This window comes from Monodelphis domestica, chromosome 1 (genome assembly GCF_027887165.1).
Source record: "Monodelphis domestica isolate mMonDom1 chromosome 1, mMonDom1.pri, whole genome shotgun sequence".
NCBI lineage: Eukaryota > Metazoa > Chordata > Mammalia > Didelphimorphia > Didelphidae > Monodelphis > Monodelphis domestica.
The window spans coordinates 434,587,309-434,606,641 of record NC_077227.1 but is presented as its reverse complement, the minus strand read 5'-3'; the positions used below and the strand labels follow the sequence as shown (position 1 = coordinate 434,606,641).

The 19,333-nt window shown below is 36.5% G+C and overlaps 1 protein-coding gene across 2 annotated transcripts in view; it reads right to left on the bottom strand.

The window, feature by feature from the left end:
• The window catches only part of RHPN2 (rhophilin Rho GTPase binding protein 2), a 113,871-nt gene that overhangs the window by 47,450 nt on the left and 47,088 nt on the right, over nt 1-19,333 (bottom strand). For both annotated transcript variants that reach the window (XM_016433452.2, XM_007474775.3), the window contains one exon: nt 10,969-11,084. In XM_016433452.2, the coding sequence (XP_016288938.1) occupies nt 10,969-11,012 (44 nt within the window). In that variant the 5' untranslated portion in view covers nt 11,013-11,084. The remainder of the gene's footprint in view (nt 1-10,968; nt 11,085-19,333) is intronic.

Genomic DNA, 19,333 nt, shown 5'->3' with positions numbered 1-19,333 from the left:
GTCATATACATGTATGCATGATGTCATGACCCACTGTTGTTTCTTGTGAGATAACTGAAACTATGAGGTAATATCTTCATGGTATACCCTCCCTCTCTTCCTTCCCTGGTAGAGATTTGTTCCAGGATGAAGGTTAAGAGATATGGGTAACCTATTTCAGTTCTCATCTATAAGTTGGTATTAAAGTCTTTGATAACAAATTTATCCAATGTGAATCTATGCTTGAAAAAAAAAACAAAATTCATTTGGAAAAACTAAGGGTCAAAAATAGCAAGGGAATTAATGGGAAAAAAATATGAAGGAAGGAAGACTAGGCATACCAAATCCCAAACTACACTATAAAGTTGTAATCATCAAAAAAAAAAATCAAGATACTTGCCAAGAAATAGAGTAGTAGGTCAAGGGAATAGGTTTGGTAATCAACAATAATAATTGTTAATAACAATAGTAATGTAATGTTTAATAAACCTAAAGATCCAAGCTTTCAGGGGAAGAACTCAGTATTTGACAAAAACTGCCAAGAAACCTGGAAAAAAAGATATGGTAGAAAATAGGCAGAGAACAACCCCATACATCAAAATTAAGTAAAAATGAATTATTGGTCTAGAAATAAAAGATGGGGAACAGCTGAGTAGTTCAGTGGATTGAAAGCAAGGTCTAGAGATGGGAGGTCCTAAATTCAAATCTGGCCTCAGACACTTCTTAGCTGTGTGACCCTGGGCAAGTCACTTAACTCTCATTGCCTAGACCTTACCACTCTTCTGCCTCGGAATCAATATACAGTATTGATTCTAAGGTGGAAGGGAAGCGGGGGAGGGGAAGGGAGAAGGAAAGGGAGAGAGCAAAAAGAAATTAGGAGAACATGGGAAGTTTAGCTATCATACTTATGGATAAGGGAAGAATTTATGATCAAACAAGAAATAGAGAATAATTCCCAAAAAATAGAAAGGGTTATTTTAATTACCTTGAATTTAAAACTTTTTGTACATACAAACCAATGATTAGAAGGGAAACAACAAATTGGGAGAAACAATGTATAGCAAGTGTCTCTGACAAAGGCCTTATTTCTCAAATTTGTAGAGAACTGAGTCAAATTTACAAGTATACAAAGCATTCCCCAAATGATAAATGGTCAAAGAATATGAACAGGCAGTTCTGAGATGAAGAATTTCAAACTATAGTCATGAAAAAGTGCTCCACATCACTACTGATTAGAAAAATGTAGATTAAAACAACTCTGAGATATCAGCTCACATCTATCACATTGGCTAACATATTAAAAAGGATAAATGTTGAAGAGAATGTAGGAAAATTGGGACACTGTTGGGGGAACTGTGAACTGATATAAGCATTCTGGAGAATGATATGGAACCGTACCTAAAGGGCCATAAAACTATGCATACCCTTTGACCCAGCAATATCACTATTGGGTCTCTATTCCAAAGAGATCAGAGTTAGGGGGAAAGGACCTGCTTGTACCAAAAAAAAAATTGCAGTTCTTTTTGTAGTGGCAAAAAACTGGAAACTGAGGGGGTGTCCATTGGTTGGGGGATGGCTGAACAAGTTGTGAAATATGATTGTAAGGAATACTATTGTATCATAAAAAATGATGAATAGGATGAGTTCAGAAAAATCTGGAAAGATTTTTATGAATTGAGGCAAAGTGAAGTGAGCAGAACTAAGAGAACACTGTATGCAGTAAAGAAACATTGTGTGACAAATGAAACTATTCTTAGCAAAGCAAGATCCCAAGATAAAAGGGATTTGTGATGAAAAATGCTATCCACAGTCAAATAATCATCTGTTGCAGTCCAATTGCAGATTAAAGCATTTCATCTTTCACTTTATTCCTTCATGAGTTTTTATTGCACGTGTGATATGTGTTTTTTTCATGGCATGAGGAACATTTACTGAATTAAAGTACTAAATCAGACTATTTATTGCCTCAAAGCAGGGAGAAACTGTAAGAGATTAATGCTACAGAAAACCTGGAAAAGCAGATGCAATGAATGGAAGCTTGAAGATTTGTCCATCAAGGAAAATTCCAGAAAAGAATATGGTGTAGAGAAGGCAGTTGAACAAGGAGACAAACTGTTTCTTACTCACTCTTTTTCCTGGGAATTTAGGAGAAAGAGCTAAAGGAGATTTCTCTGCCTTTCTGATTAGTGGTTTCTCTCTGACAGATTTGGAGCTTGACTCTGAAGACCTTTGAAAACTGTTAATAATATCCCTCTTAAAGCCTATACAACGTTAGTTATTCATCTTGAGATTTATAATAGATTAGGGAAATCCTAAACTCCCTCTCTCCTATCCAAATTCCCTTTACCCCTCCTCCTTCCTTAAAATAAATCCCTATTTCTGGTATTTTTAAGAGTGAGTTATCTGTTAAAATTTCAGTCAACTTACTGATTCTGAATCCCAGTTTGATTCTAACTGAAAAAGACAGCAGAAGTTGGTGGAGGTGAGGATAGAAAGAATTCTGTCTTCCCATTACCTTATTTCTCAGTGTGTTTGCCCAGCACCTCCAATTACCATAAACAACCCAGTAAGGAAACCACCTAATACAGAACAAGGGAGGGAAAGTATCTGAATTGTGAAATATCAAAACAAAACAAAACAAAAATCATCAAAAATGGTTTCTATGTGTGATTGAAAAAAATGTGTATTTTTTAATTTGAGAGAGAACTAGCTGTGTAGAGGCTCAGTCCAAGGAAATGCAGCACAATGACCACTCAGTGACAGGTTTGAATCCAGAGGAAACAGCATGAAAACATCACAAGAAAAGGATCTTGGAACCTTGTAGGAAGCATAGATTTATTTTGACTTCATGTATTTCCTATGTGAGTACCTCATTATTAATATGCTCTATGTTTGTGCCCACAGATACTGAATTTGTGAGAGTGAGCCGCAGGTTTATGAAGAAGAACGATTTATAACTACCATTTTTACTGTACCATTTTTGAATACGCCTTTGTTATTTAAGCTGATTTTTTTCTTCAGGTTGAGTATTAAAAGGAAGTATATTGGCAGGGGCTTGCAAACTCAACTAGACTATAATAGAGGGCAGCTAGGTGACACAAAGGGCAGCTGGGTAGGGTAGGCTTGGAGTCAGGATGACTCAAAACTTGAGTTTAAATCTCACTCAGACACTTACCAGCTGTGTGACTGGGCAAGTTGCTTAACTCTATTGGCTTCAGTTTCTTCATCTATAAAATGAGCTGAAGAAGAAAATGCAAACCACTCTAGTATCTTTGCTGAGAAAACCCCAAATGAGGTGAAAGGGAGTAGGACACAACTAAAACAATCAAACAACATACCATAGTATTAAGTAATTGTAGTACAGTATTGTGAGCTACTATTATAATATTAGGACCTACAGAGAACTTTCAAAATGTCAGCTGCCCCCAGGGGCCCAAACTACAAATCTGTAAATGCTGAGTTAAAGAGGTATCCCAAAATGGGAGCTATATAACCAGAGTATTCAACGATGAGATTACGACAGAATTCATCAACTTAGTTCTTCAGGAAAGGAGATAAACTAAACATTGGACTCGACTTGGTTCCCTTATCTATAAAAGATGGGGCGGAACAAAATGGCCTCTGAGGTTCCTCTACATCTAGGATTCTATTAGTTCTACTTGGGACACATACTAGCTGCATGACCATAATCAAGTCACCTAAACCCATGTGTCAGTTTTAAATGGGAATGATAATTCATATCTTTAAATTCTTTAAAATGGGTGTAATAATACATATAGGAACCATCTTAGAGGGTCCTTGTGAGTATCAAAGGAGATAATGTATGTAAAAGTGATATGCAAATCTTAAAGTATTACATAAAATGTTAGCATTTATTCATTATTATTCAAATGGAAATTAACAGAATGACAATTGTAAACTTTGATTATGATTACTAAATGTTAGTAACATTTGGCTCAATTTCTATTTTTGATGAGGATTCATTAACAAAAGGTGTATCTCACTCCCAGGACTATGATTTCATTTATTTGGCTCTGTCAAAATGAAATACTTATTGTCAGATGTGACCACATTTTTTGGCCCATTTCACCCAGCAAATGAAATGTGCCTGTTGTTTTCAGCTTGTTCTTTCTTTTGCAGATATGAATGAAGACAGTACTAAGCTTGCCTGATAGAAATAGCAATTAGGCACTCATGCACGACCCAGGAAAGAAATGCCCTCTTCTCTCTTTTGGAACTGATGATCTGGAGTAACTGGGTCATTACTTTCAAGCTACTGCAGCTGTATAAATATGATCTACACATTTTTGTAGTGAGAAAGATTTAGAATCAGAGTTGGAAAAGATCTTAGAAATTATCTAATCTCCTCAATTCTACAAATGAGGAAAAGCAACTTGCCTAATATTATACATTAATTTGAAGCTCATTTAATAACACCAACTTGTTTAAAATTTCAGAGGCAACCATCATAGATTTTCAAGAGAAACCACAACTTTCTACACTCTGAATACAGATTCCTGAAATAAGCAATAGAATCACGCCTGACCACTCAGGTGAAGGGGTATGTGATCTTTGTCTCCACACCGACATGTCTATTTTTCCTTTTCTCCCAGTAGGTAAGACCTTCACAGAAAAACCAGGGCTCTTGATTGTAATCTGGCTTCTAATCTCATCACTCAACTGAAATTGCTCTTTCAACTGCCAGATCTAAGGGTCTTTTTGTAGTTATTCTCCTTGACCCATTTGCTTCATTTGCCTCCTGCTGATCACTCTCTCCTCCGGGATACTTTCTTTTCTCTGAGATTTCATGATATTCCTTTTTTTTGAGATTCTCCTTCTACCTGAAGGACTTCTCGGTCTCCTTTGCTAACTCATTATCCACATCATAACTCCTAACCGTGGGTGTTCCCCATGGTTTTGACTTAGGCAACCTTCTCTTTTCCCTCTAAAGTCTTTTTCTTGGTAATTTCATCAGCTAATATGGGTTTAACTATTATTACTGTGCAGATGTATATGCTGAGCCTCTGTTCCACATCACTAATTGCCTATCAGACATTTTAATCTGGATGTCTTCTAGGATATCTCAAACTCAGCATGTCCAAAACCACTCATTTTCTTTTCCCCAAAAAACCCTTCCCTCTTCCAAATTTCCCCATTTCTGCCAAAAGTACTTCTATCTTTCCAGGGTCCCAGGCTTATCACTTCTTCACAATCATGTATTTTTCACTCCTCATCCCATACAATCTGGATTTGTTGTTCATCAGTTGTTTTCAGTTGTGTCCAATTCTGTGATCCCATTAGGGGTTTCCTTGGCAAAGATACTGGAGTGGTTTGCCATTTCCTTCCCCAACTCATTTGGCAGATAAGGAAACAGAGGCAAAAAGGATGAAGTATTCTCCCAGAGTCGCACAGATTTGAACCGAAGGGTCACCTAGCTGCCCTCTCTGGATATGTGCTGCCAAATCATGCCTTTTCTACCTCCAAAACATCTTTCTAATCTGGCCCCATTGTTCTCTCCACTCACATGGCTACCACTTCAGGCCCTAATCACCTATCCCCTACTTCATTGAAAGAGCTTCTTAATTAGTCTCTCTGTTCAAGCCCCACAGGACTCTCCCCAATGCACATACTGCAGCCAAGGGCAGATCTGATCATGACACTCCCCTATTCAAAAAACTGATGGGTTCTTATTGTCTCTCAGATAAATAAAAATAAAGCCCACTGTTTAGATTTTAAAACCCTTTACAAACTGGTCACAATCTATCTTTCCAGCATTATACAGTGTCTGTGTGTTTATTAGCTCAGGGTCTGGCTCTGCCTGCCCTGGGCTGGTCTACTCTTCCCAAACCAGATTACTTGCCCTATAATACCATCCCCTAAACCTCCAATTATCCCAAATAGTTATATGTGTCAAAATAGTTATTACACTGGACATTACTTTCCCTCCAGAACTCTGCAATGCAGTCCAACTGGTCCTCACACATGATACTCCATCTCCTATCTCCAAGCTTTTGTAGTGTCTCTCCCACATCCCTGGACGGCTATCTTCTTCCTTTAAGACATTGTTCAAGCACCATCTTCTCAATGAAGCCTTTCCTGCTCTCCCTAACACCAACTCTTTGTGCCCTTACTCCCAAACTACCTGGTATTTAATTATTTTGTATATACTTATATCTATTCACTTTGTATTTCCACTCACATATATTTATATATGTACTTATCTCCCCCATTAGACCATAAATTCCTCAAGAGTAAAGATTATTTCATTCTTTGCTCTTGAACTTTAGGACCTCCTAGCATTGTATTTGGTATCTGCTGTAAAAGTCTTCATTTACTTAATATCTTACTTTCTGTCTTAGAATCAATATTCTGTATTGGTTCCAAGGCAGAAGATTGGTAAGACCTAGACATTGAGGGGTTAAGTGACTTGCCCAGGGTCACATAGTTGGGAAGTGTCTGAGGTCAAATTTGAATCTAGAACCTCATATATCTAAACCTGGCTCTCAATCCACTGAGTCAACTAGCTGCATTTATTTTAAAAGAAAATAATTTCCCCCTTTTTTTTCATCCCAAGAGTACTCTGCACGTCCCACATTGGGAACTGGCCTTCAGTGAGTGACATGCCAGAAAACCTGAAAAATCAGAGGTTTGGTCTGTGATTGAAACTACCCTTTACCCTATAGGCACCTGCTAGAGAATCCTTTTTGGGTGGCTCATTAGGTTCAATATGCAGAGCAGTCAAGGAGCCCTGAAATACCTTATTTATTTTAACAATTTCTTGGTTACTCTTCAGTTAAGAAAATATTGGCTTCCCTGAATCAGTTTAATAAATACCTTTCTACTTTCCCCTGAGAGCATTCTATGGAAAGTGGCACTTTGAACTTTTAGGTCATTTTTGAAAATAATTAACATACCTCCCCCCAAAAGGCAAATACAAGTAGAGGGCCAACTTTACAATGCTGCTTTAGTTTTGCTTGAATGCTCGGAATAGTTATTTGCTTGGGGAGTTAATAGAATGGAATGGAACACCACCCAAAGGAAAATGAAGACAAAATATCTGGAAATCCATTCATGTAAAAAAAATGGGAGTTATTTCAAAATAGCCATTGCTCTGATTGTTTTTATAGGTTAAGCGTAAAGAAACTTTGAATTCTTTCCAACCTGAATGCCTACTTCAGGAGGCCACTGCCACCAGTGTGATTTACATATCTTTCTGAGCTACAGACAAAATAAAGTACAGACCAAAAGCTGAATACAGCTGAATAAAAACATAAGCACATAGTAAGAGCTAGAAGGGACCTTAGAAGTCCATCTAATCCGATGTCCTTATTTTACAGCTGAAAAACTGAAGTCCAGAGTCACAAAGGTACTAGATGGGGGCAACTAGGTAGCACAAGGTCTGGATGACCCAGGTTCAAATGTGGCCTCAGACACTTCCTAGCTGTGGGACGCTGAGCAAATCACTTAACCCCAATGGCCTAGTCCTTATCACTCTTCCATCTTAGAATTCATATTAGGAAAGACAGAAGGAGTGTTTAAAAGAAGAAAAGAAAAGAAAAAGAGTTCTAGATGGCCAAGATCCTCTGTCCTTCCTGTTGACTTCTTCAACCCACCCCTTCACCATTGTATTGTCATTATCATCATCATCGCAATTGGCATTTACATAGAACTTTTAAGTTTTATAAAACAGACACAAATATATATATATATATTTATGCATGTGTGTAAATATAATATATATATATTTATGCTCATTTGGACCTCATAATCAATTTCTGAAGAAGGTCTAAGTATTATGGGTACTTTACAAATGAAGGTACAGTGTCAGAGGCAAGATTCTAATACACGTGTAATAAACTATAAGTCCAAAACTTTGACCATTAGTGACACTCCCTCCTCACAATTGGTTCCATTTGAAAGTCTGAATTTTAAATTCTGCAACCTTCAAAGGTTCTCTGACTATGTTCCAATGAATCAGTTTTTTTTTTTCCATTTCCTGGTAAATGCTCTACTTACAATAATTACTGATTGACCTTTCTTTTCTAATCAAAGCAGTCACATACAGGAACTGTCATTTTAAATAAGTAGCCCTGCTGACACATGGCTAGCTGCCAGGGTTGTTTTTGCTGTCAGTACATATATGTAATCTTAAGAATCTCTGTTACTTCTTTCAACTTCAATGTTACCTACAACCCCTAATTAGGAGGCACTCCGCCTTTTCAGAAATAGATCAGTTCCCTCTTATACATGAATCAGCCCATCATTCCCTCCTAAAACATTGCAAATTTCAGGAAAGCAGGAAATCAAAGATACTTTCCCCTACTGCACCAAAGGAACCAATTTTCCAAGAGTAAATACCATTTGCCTCCCTGAAACAGGTGCTCAAGAACAGAAGATCCTCCAAGAGGATCTAAGGGCATCATTCACATTTTAAACTTTTTAAAAGAGGAAAAGTCAGAGTCCTTTATTTAAAAAGAATTAGGAATGAGACTCAATACTATATTTTCTCTGCTGAAATTAGGGGTTATATCTGCCTGGGTCAAGAATAAAACCTCAAGTACCACCTCACACTTAGCAAACTGGCTATTATGACAGTAAAGGAAAATAATAAATGTTGGAGGGGATATGGTAAAATTGGGACAGTAATACATTGCTGGTGGAGTTGTGAATTGATTCAACCATTCTGGAAAGCAATTTGGAATTATGCCCATGGATCCAGCAATATCACTACTGGGTTTGTGTCCCAAAGAGATAATTAAAAAAACAAACAAAAAAAAAACCAACTACTAGGACCCAAAAAAGGAAGGTGAAACCTTCCACTCATCTTAGAAAGAATCTTGGGAATTTATTTGGCATGACTGTGTAGATATATAGTAAGAGATTTATTTTTTGTTTTTGTTTGTTTATTTGTGAAATGAGGTGAAGAATAGTCAGCAAGTATTTATTAAATGCTTTTCAATGTGTTGGGCACAGATAAAAGAGCTGGGAATACAAATATAAGCAGAAAGACTCTACTCTCAAGAAGCTTATAATAGACAACACAAAAGGAAGCTACAAAGCTGGGGAAGGAATTGAAAATATGAAGGTGAGGGGTACAGTAGAAAAGTTTTGGAGTGTAGTCAATAAACATCTATTAAGTATCTACTATGAACCAGGCACAATGCTAAGGGCTAGAAGTATAAGAAAGGCAAAAAGGCAGTATGCTCTCTAGGAGACCACTATTTAATTGAAGAATATAACAAACAACTAGATAAGAGTGAGGTATATACAGAATTGAAGATAATCAAAAGAGGAGGCACTAGAATTAAAAGAGATCAGGAAAGTAAGAAAAGTAAAAGGCAAGATTTTAGTGGGGATATAAAGGAAGCTAAGAGGCAGAAATGAAGACAGTATTAGTCTGAGGAAGAGCCAAGAAAATGCCTGGAGGAAAGCTGGAAAGGATGGGGTTAAATTAGAGGATAAGGTTAGTAATAAAAGACTAGAAAGGGAGAGGACAGATTATGAAGAGCTTCGAATGCCAGAGGATTTTATATTTGATCCTATAGGTGATACAGAGTCACTGGAGTTGGAGGGGTGTGGGGGGAGGACGGAACCATTGACATGGTCAGACCTGCACTGTAGAAAAATTACTTTGGCAACTGAACAGAGGATGGACTAGAGTGAGGAAAGACACTAATGGCAGGATGAACAACTAGCAAGTTATGGCAATTATCTAGATTTGAGGTGATGGAGGTCTATATGAAGATGGTAAAAGTACTAGAGGAAATAAGGGAGCAAATGTAGGAGATGTTATAAAGGAAAATCAACAGACTGTGGCAAGAGATTCACTATAGGGAATAAGAGTGAGGAGGGATAGGTTAATAAAAAAACTTATTTCCATACAAATATACATAATAAACTATTAAATGTTTAAATAAACTATTAAATAAAATATAAAATTAAAACTATAATAAATAAATTATTATTGGATATAATAAATCACTAAAATAATAAAATTAAAATTGAACTTTTTTGAAATTTAAAAATAAAATTAAATATAAAAAATTTAATTATTAAAATTTTCAAAAAAGGCAAAACTACAATCCCATAATCTTTGAATTCAAAGACTTTCTATTCAAGAAAAGACAATGTTAAGGAATCTTTCCAAATATAGGAAAATAATCTCTTTCTAAAGATCTTACTAGTCTCAGCATATTCCTGTAGTCACTAATGCCTATTTTCTTTCTCTAGTCAAAATTTTAAGTTTTGAAAAAGAAATCCAAACATCAAAAAACTTTCTCTAACAAATATAATTAAAAATATAGTACATTTACACATGGAGGCCTCCATTAATTTGACCTTGCCTTAACTGAATCAGAAACTGAAAGAAAAAAAATTGTGAAGAGTTCCAGGGTAGGATTTTCTTTTCCTTTTCCCTTCATGCCAATAGTTACATATCACTTTGCTTTTATAGCACCATGACCCATTTTGTCCTTACATAAGGAAAACCTTTTAGCAATGAGGAGTGAGGGAGGGAGGGAGGGAGGGAGAGGGAGGGAGAGAGAGAGAGACAGAGAGACAGAGAGAGACAGAGACAGAGAGACAGAGAGAGGGAGGGAGGGAGGGAGGGGGGGGGAGGGAACAGAAAAGGGGAAAAAAAAAAGAAAGGAAGGATTAGCTCAGGAGGGGATTGTTTTCCCTCACGATAGGATTTCAAGCAAAGGCAGCTAGATCATTGAGCAGTGTATATAGTAGAAGATATTCTTGTTCAGGTCCTAATTGGACCAAAGAGTTTCAGAGGTCCTTTCTGATTCTGTGAATTCAGAACACTAGCTCCATCTATGTGGATGGGAGGTATTGAAAAGACACAGAACATAAAGTAACATGAAATCCAAAACTTCCTGAGCATTTGGCTCAAGAAAACAGAAGAACTGCTAAGCTGACCACAAAATGTTCAAGGCAGAGATGCCAATTCCAATTGCTTTAGAAGCAGAAATAGCAACAACATACCTCAAAAGATTTTCAGCACCATTTCTCATCCGAACAGCTTTCATGATCTGTTGGTTTAACACAGCCCTTTGATTCTGAAGTTTGCTTCTCCCTGTCTGAGCCAGGGGATTACAACCCTAGAAACAGTAAGAAATTGAAGAAAGTATTTCTCAGAGGTCAATAGTGCTCTCTCTCTCTCTCTCTCTCTCTCTCTCTCTCTCTCTCTCTCTCTCTCTCTCTCTCTCTCTCTCTATATATATATATATATATATATATATATATATATATATATATGTGATGAAATATTTAAATTTTAAATTAGAAACTTTAGAAATCCTAGTCTTCAATAAAATATTTCATTCGAACCAGATAATGGAATATTCATTTTCAAAGCAAAACCAGTTCCCACATATATCCAAAATTCTGGAGATTAAAAGAGTAGTTGTCCATTTGAATTGTATGTCTTTTTAAATTAAGAGTCCAATTCTATGGATAGTTTTAAAATTATGGTTTATTTTCAAGGAGAGCTTAGTAGTTAAAGGAGCTGATATCAAAATACAGTCTCCATAGCTTGATCATATTATCATGTCTGCTACTGTACAATGCCCTCAAACCTTTCTATAAATATCCCATGTAAACTTAACCTTAGGAAAGGAAAAAATGAATCAATCGATCAATATGCATTCATTAAGTGACCACATGCCAAGAAGGAAGAAAACATAAAATAAAGTGTCTGTAAGCACAGAGAAACGTTGAGAGCTGTTGTGGAGAAAGAAATGGCAAGCTATGGCAACTGACAGAATATATGGGATGAGCATGATGAAGAGTAAAGGAAAACACCAGGACCATGAACTTAAGACTGATTTGTGACACCTTTAATAGAAATAAGAAAGTTTGAGTTTGGGGATTCAGTTGTTTTTTGTTTTTAAGATTGGGGGGAGGCATTAGGGAGAAAGACCATCAGATCTGACAACTTAAACCACCAGTAACTTTAGAGAGAGTAGTTTAAGTTGAATGATGAGCTTGGAAGCCATATGGAGAAGATTAAGGACAGAGGAGTGATGACAATAAGTAGTTTAGACAATATTTTCAGAGTTGTTTGGCAGAGAAAAGGAGAGACATAACATATCAAGAATGGATGGTTGGATCAAGTCAAAGGTTTTTTTTAAGAATAGAAAATACCAAGGGCAGCTGGATGGCTCAGTGGATTGAGATCCAGGTCTAGAGATGGGAGGTCCTAGGTTAAAATCTGGCCTCAGACACTCCCTAGCTGTGTGACCCTGGACAAGTCACTTAGCCCCAATTGCCTAGCTCTTATCACTCTTCTGCCTTAAAACCAATATACATTATTAATTCTAAGATGAAAGGTAAGGGTTTGAAAAAAAAAGAATAGGAAATACTTAGGCATGTTTAAAAGCAGGAGAGAAAGAACCAGTAGATAGGAAAAAGTTGAAGCTTAGAAAGGAATTAATCTGTTAGAAAATACTACAGGAAATAGACTCAAGGACAAATAGTGGGCTTGGGGTTGGCAAAGTAAAGGGTCCCCTCATTATTAGAGACTATGGGAAAAGAGGAGAGAATGGAGGATGATACTTTGAAATTTTGAGATAAAGAGTAAAGATAAGGGATTTATTTCATGGCAAGTTACCTAAATTTTCTCAGTTAAGGTCTTTAGCTGAGGAGAGAGGGGTAAAGGAAACTTGGAATACCTGAATAGAGAAACTCCAACAGATTCTGTAGAGAGATTCTGTAGAGGTAGGGAATCAATTGTAGAGGAATAAAAAGATTATCTGGTTGCCATGAGGGCCAGAATTTAGATAACATGAATCCAATCAGTAGTGTTGTGTGACTTCCTTCATCTCTGTTGAGTAGCATATAATTAGGAGAAGAGGACTTTGATAGTGGGTCAAATCCAGGGCTGGAGTTTGGCAAAGGATGAACAGCAGTAAGACAGTGGGGCAAAGAATTCAAGAGTAAATGCCAGCATAAAGTTGAATTGGTGAATTATAATAGGGTCAGTATTGGAAAGGAAAGAAAGCAAAGGTAATGGCTTGAGAAAGAACTCAGAAGAATGTAAAAGTTTTTTATTAAGAAAGATTTATATTTGTGAGTAATTGTAAGATTCCAGGTATTTATGGCTGAAATGGAGAGGAATAGGTCATAGGATTTAAGGAGATTGAAGAACTAGCCACCTTTGAAGCACTAACACACTCTAGGATTGTTTTATTGCTGGCTTTTAAAATGATATCATAAAGATGAGTTATACTGCCCCTAACACCGAGGTGTTTCTGCATAAAAATTCACTCTATTTTGCCACTTCTGGATTCCCTCTTTCCCTATTTAGTTTGATATTATGCCTATTCCAGGTTAAAATATAAAAATCTAACAAAATCTTTTATACTGTAAGTGATTTCTAAGAAGAAATTCTGAAATCTAATTTGATCCCTTTTAAGTAAAAACTAAATGTAACTTCTCTGAAATAACGCAAAGGCTGACGTTATCTTTTTCTTCCTATTTTCTGAAAAATTACTAGAGAGGTCTGTTACACATGGCATGATTTAAGGAAGCAGATGGGTGACTCAGTGGATAGAGAGCCAGGTGTAGAGATGAGAGGTTCTAGGTTCAAATGTGATTTCAGATACTTCCTCAATTTATGACCATGAGCAAGTCACTTAACCCCTACTGCCTAGCCCTTATTGCTCTTCTGCTTTGAAACCAATACACAGTATTGGTTCTAAAATGAAAAGTAAGAATTTTTGTGGGTTTTTTAAAAATGATGATTCATCCTTTTTTTTTCCTTACTGCTAATTTCAAGATATACCTAGAGAACCTAGAGGTTTTACCACTTTCACTAATGGATAGAAAATTCCTGGTTACTTGTAACACTTTTTTGACTTGTCTATAATTTTCACATGATGTTTTACAGTGGCCTAAAAAGGTGGAGTAAAGTTTAAATCCAGGCATCAGAATGTGTTTAAATTTAGAGTTGACTGGAAAATCCTACCTAAAATCATTTTGCTTCTCAGTAACAGGAAACACCAGGCATGAGTACAATTTGACAAATCTGTGATCTCTTTGGTGTGAAGAAAATGTCCCCAGGAAGATCATAATTCATTCCTCCAACAACTTCTAACTGCAAATTTTGTTTCCATAAGATTCCATGGAAGGGAGCAGCTGTCCCACAGTGGATTGAGAGTCAGAGTCAGGCCTAGAAACGGGAGATCCTAGGTTCAAATCTGGCCTCAGACACTTCCCAGCTGGGTGACCCTGGGCAAGTCACTTAACTCCCATTGACTATAGCCTTTACCACTCTTCAGCCTTGAATACACAGTATTGACTACAAGATGGAAGGTAAGGATTAAAAAAAGGGCATATGTGATTGGGACAGTCTTCCTGGTCTATGAGTACCTAGTACTAGCATACAATACTTCAGTATTAGGATGAAAACTGGTAGAAATGCATCTTGAACTCTTCTAGAAGAGAAGGAAGTATGATTCATAAGAGGCTCCATAATTGTTCAAAGTTCAATTTTATCTTCTACCAAAAGGAGGATGTGGACCTGGATCCATTATCACAGGTATGCATTTCCTCAATTCCACTCATCCTTAAGGAGACTACATAGGTAAAATTATTTCTTCTTTAGGAAACACAAAAATAAATAGTTCTGTGGGCACTTTGTCAATTTCTTTCTTTCTTTTTTTTTTAATAGAACCCTTACCTTCCGTATTGGCTCCAAGGCACAGGCAGAAGAGAGGTAAGGGCTTCAAGTGACTTGCCCAGGGTCACATAGCTGGGAAGTATCTGAGGCCAGATTTGAACCTAGGACATCCAGTCTCTAGGCCTGGCTCTCAATTCACTGAGCTACCCAACTGCCCTCTACTTTGTCTATTTCTTGGTACATCAGGATCCCTTTTTCATAATTCTGCCCAATTATGAATTTTCACTTCTTTAAAACAGGTCTTTAAGGACAAAACACTAAAAATAAATGGCTAAGCTTTAATAAGATGGTAAGCTCCAAAAGCACATTGCAGTGTAAACACAAGACAGTCAAAAGATCCAGAGTTTTAGTCCTTGCCCTGACACTGACTAGTTTTAAAGACAAGTCATCTGGCTTCTCTGGACCTCAGCTTTCTCAGTAAAAGAACATTTCCAAGTCTCTCTCAGCTCTAGTATGGTAGGAGTCTATGAAATCACCAATCTAGCTCCTCCAGGAAATGTCAATTCAACAAACATTACCTGCTAGGGGAAAGACAGTGTGCCTAGGAATATAAAGATGAAAAACAATACAATCTCTGTATTTGTGCTGCTCTTGATTTGATAAGAAAGATAAGATACAAATGCTAGGAACAAAGTAGATAAAGATCTAGGCCTGGAGTAAGGAGGATCTGAATTAAATTTGGCCACACATACTTAAAGACACCTAACCCAATATGTCTATTTCCTCATCTGTAAAATGAGCAGCAGGAAATGGCAAACTTCACATGAGGTCACAAAGAGTCAGACACCTCTGAAACAACTGAATAGAAAAAATAAGATATAAGCATAGGATGGCTCCAGACAGAGTATTCTAGAAAAATGTGAGAGGCAGAAATCAGGAAAAGCTGGACAAATTGTGGCATATCGATTTCATGTTATATTGTTGTATCATTAAAAATGATAAATATTTAGAAAGAAAACACACAAGTGATGCAAAACAATTAGAATTATAAGAACACTGATAATATTTATGTAATAAACAATCACAGCATAACTTTTGCACAAACTGACAAAAGAGGTTGAAATAAACATAGCAAATAAATTAATATTTTAATTATGTAAAAATTCATCTTTTCTAAAATGTAAATAATTGAAATTATATCACTGACTTTGAGTTTTAGTCCTTTATCAATGTGTTCATTATTGAGATTATTTAAATTTATGATGAAAAATACATAAAGTATTACTCTTTCACATTGGAGAATCACTGCTGGGAAAAGGCTCAGCTGCCCTGTCAGGATATCTAAATCTAAATGAATCTACAATTCATAGAATTGTAGAATACTAGAGTTAGAATAGGCCTTAAGGGATCATCTTGTACAACTTTCTCATTTATTCATCATTATAAGTTTAAAAAAAAAACACTTAAAAGGTACACAGATCAGAACAACATGAAGTTGTTTTTATTGTGCCCAAAATATAGGGTCAGTCCTGCTATAATTGATAGAGATAAGGATAGGAACTAGACCAATGATTTTATTAGTATAGAGAACTCCCAAATGAGGAAAGTCCCTCAATAAACTGGAGAGTTGCCCAAAACACTGGGACGTTAACTAACTTTCCGAGGGTCACACATCTAGTATTGTGTCAGAGGTAGAACTAAAACCCAGGGCTTTATAGGTCTGAGGATAGCTTTAACCACAATACTGCCCTGCCTCTCGAAAAATTGTTTCTCCCCCACCCCCCAAAAAACCCCCACCAGATCCCAACCAATGACTCATTTAATTTCAAGCAAAATTTGATGACCAAAAAAGAGAGGCTACTCTACTGAAAAAATGTAGGTACTCTCAGAGTTTGTGATAATAGGATTTCATATGAAAATCACTTTATCTTACCTGTTTTCCTTCTGACAAATAAAAACATCTGAATTCATATTTTCTTTTAAAAATAACTCCTAAAAATGCTCAGTTTAATATAGATCTCATCAAATCTAATCCTGGTTTGCAGAAAGTGGGAATCTTGCCTCCTCAGGTGCCCCTAGAATGTTCCCTCTGACACAACTCTATAGCACCATCATCTGCTGTAGGAGGTAGCTATTGTTCAGATTGTTGAAGTCTAGTTTGGCTTTGCTGGACACTCTAGAGGAGCACGACATCTATCCTCTAGTCAGTTGAGCTATATGCTTCCTCCCAATGGCGCTATTTGCCAACTTTGGGAAGAAACTCTAAAGAAGGAAATGAGGCTCAAGCCAAAACAAAGGTGAGGCATAATCATGTGGTACTTTGGAACTTGTCCAAATAACCCCCAGGAAACACACCACCACTTAGAACACCTCATCATGTTAACTTTCAGACAATTCTCCTCTGATTCATAGGGCAAATTCTTTTTCTGCCCCAGGGAATCCTCCCTTCTCATAGGGCCTGATATCTAGGACTATACTAAGTTGCCATGCAAGGAAATATTTGTCTTTTGGGCCCATCCCAAGGGACGCACTTTTCCTTGCTCTTGATTCATACAGGTGGAATTTTAAGGCAAAAGATAAAGCAACTGGGCTGTGACCATCATTACTTTTCAGCCAAACTCCCAGTGTAATACAGGGAAAAACAACAAACTTGCTTCTCTTTTTTAGGTCTTCTCCAGTCCCACTCCAAAAGGAGAGAAATGGGTACAAACAGGCAAAAGAAAGGATTTTTCACAGAGATTCAGTGTATTGGATTGCCACAGAACAGTATAGACTGTGTTCTGGAATGCAGGGGAAAAGTTGAAAAGGGGACTCAGAGAGATGCCAGGGACTTTTTGGTTTCCTATTTCTGGTAGAGCCTGAAGTGACAACTTCCTCCTGCTTGGGATCTCTATCAACTGAAGGAAGGGGTTTGTTTCCTATCTCCTTGAAGCTAAAGCCATTAGCTCCAATATCCTGTGTGAAGACATTGATCATACCTTGCCATCTCATCTACTCTTGTTCCAGCCTTCTGATTGTTTCCAGCTGCTCTGAGCTCTGTGTCTGACCAGCCAGTGAAGGAAGACCAGCAGACTTACAGCCATCTTGGGCCTAACTGGCCAGGGTTGATCCCTGAGATAAAGGGTCAGCCTACCTGATCTAAAGAACTATATACCTTGACAAAACTTATTTGGAAGGATTTTAGTCAGGTAGCTAGACAGCTGGGGATTTTTAGATAGTCAGCAAAGGGATCTAAGGAGCTAGAAGAAACAAAAGACCTCCCTTTGCAGGGACCCTAGAGAGGGGGGAGGCATAGCTAGAATTTTGAAGGCCCCTGGCATCTCTCTGTGTCTTTCTTTTCCTTATCTCCTTTCTTCTTTCTCCTTTCCTTATCACACTATATAGGACACAAAGTGTATGTATATAGAATTCAGATGTTAGAAATGATGTAACATTTAAACAAAAAGTCAAGGTTTTCATTAAATAAAGCCAAATGGCCAGAGACACAAACAGATGTAGTACCAAATGGAAATCAAATGTCCAACTTGACTATAAACCAGAAAATCATTATTTCTTAGCACAAAAGAAAGATTTAATACTTTTTAAAAGCCTTAAATTAATTAATTTAATTGATTCATTTAATTACATTTTAGTGGTTTTCCTGAACTATTTTGTTGTTGTTTTGGGGAAGGAGGATTCATAACTGGAAATGACTGTGATCTAAAAATATAAGGCATTAATAAAATGTATTAACTTAATCTAAAATTTAAATTTATTAATACAAATTTTAATTTAAAAACAAATAAAATATGATACACAAAACCAGGGTTTCTTTTTAGTTTTTTCCCATGTACAATATAGCTGAATACTATAGACTCTGCAGCAAATTAATTTATAAACAGATGAGAAGAAGGTAGAGAAACTGGTTTCTGGAATCCCCCCAAGCCTGCATGATATGAGTGATCCCAAGAGCTTTTTTCTGGGCCTGGTATGGTTTTATGAATCATTTTTTGGTTTGCTTTTAAACATAATACTCTAAGTGAGGCAAATAATGCAGAGGAGATGCTAAGAAGGACTTCTGGGTTAAAAGAGAATTCTTCTCTCCACAGTATAAACAGGGCAATAAATTAATGGCAAAGACTAATTACAAGTGCTGACCTTTGGTGCTGTTGCTAGACTAAAAGAAGGAACACCTACTTTAGTTGGGAAGTAAGAAACAATGGAAATGAAGCAAACTAAAAGGCAAAGATAAGGGTTAATAATGCAGGACTTTGTACTTTTGATTGTATTTTATCACAGAATTTCTGATTTTAAAAGGAACCTCAGAGGTCATATAGTCTAATCCATTACAGAGCTAGTATCTCCTCTATAATATCATTCATTCAAGAAGTTATTAAATTAATATCTGCAAAGTATTTTAAGTTACTTTCCTTCCAGACAAAGAAATCACTTTATCATTGATACCTGATAGAAACAACTCTATATTCCCAGTTTTAAAAAATAAACTTTTCCTCTAAGATAGTCATCATGATGAGCATAAATAAGGATCAAATATTTACTTCCATTCAAAACAAACAAAAATGGATTCCAGGTGATTATTATGTTTACTGTCTTTCATATATCTTTTTTTAAACTAGGGTTCTTCATTTAATGACAAAAGAAATGAAAAAGAGAAAGATATAAATAAGGAAATAAAGTGGAAAAAAAATTTCATTTAGGCCAAAAGCAGTTATTTGATTTGGATACAAA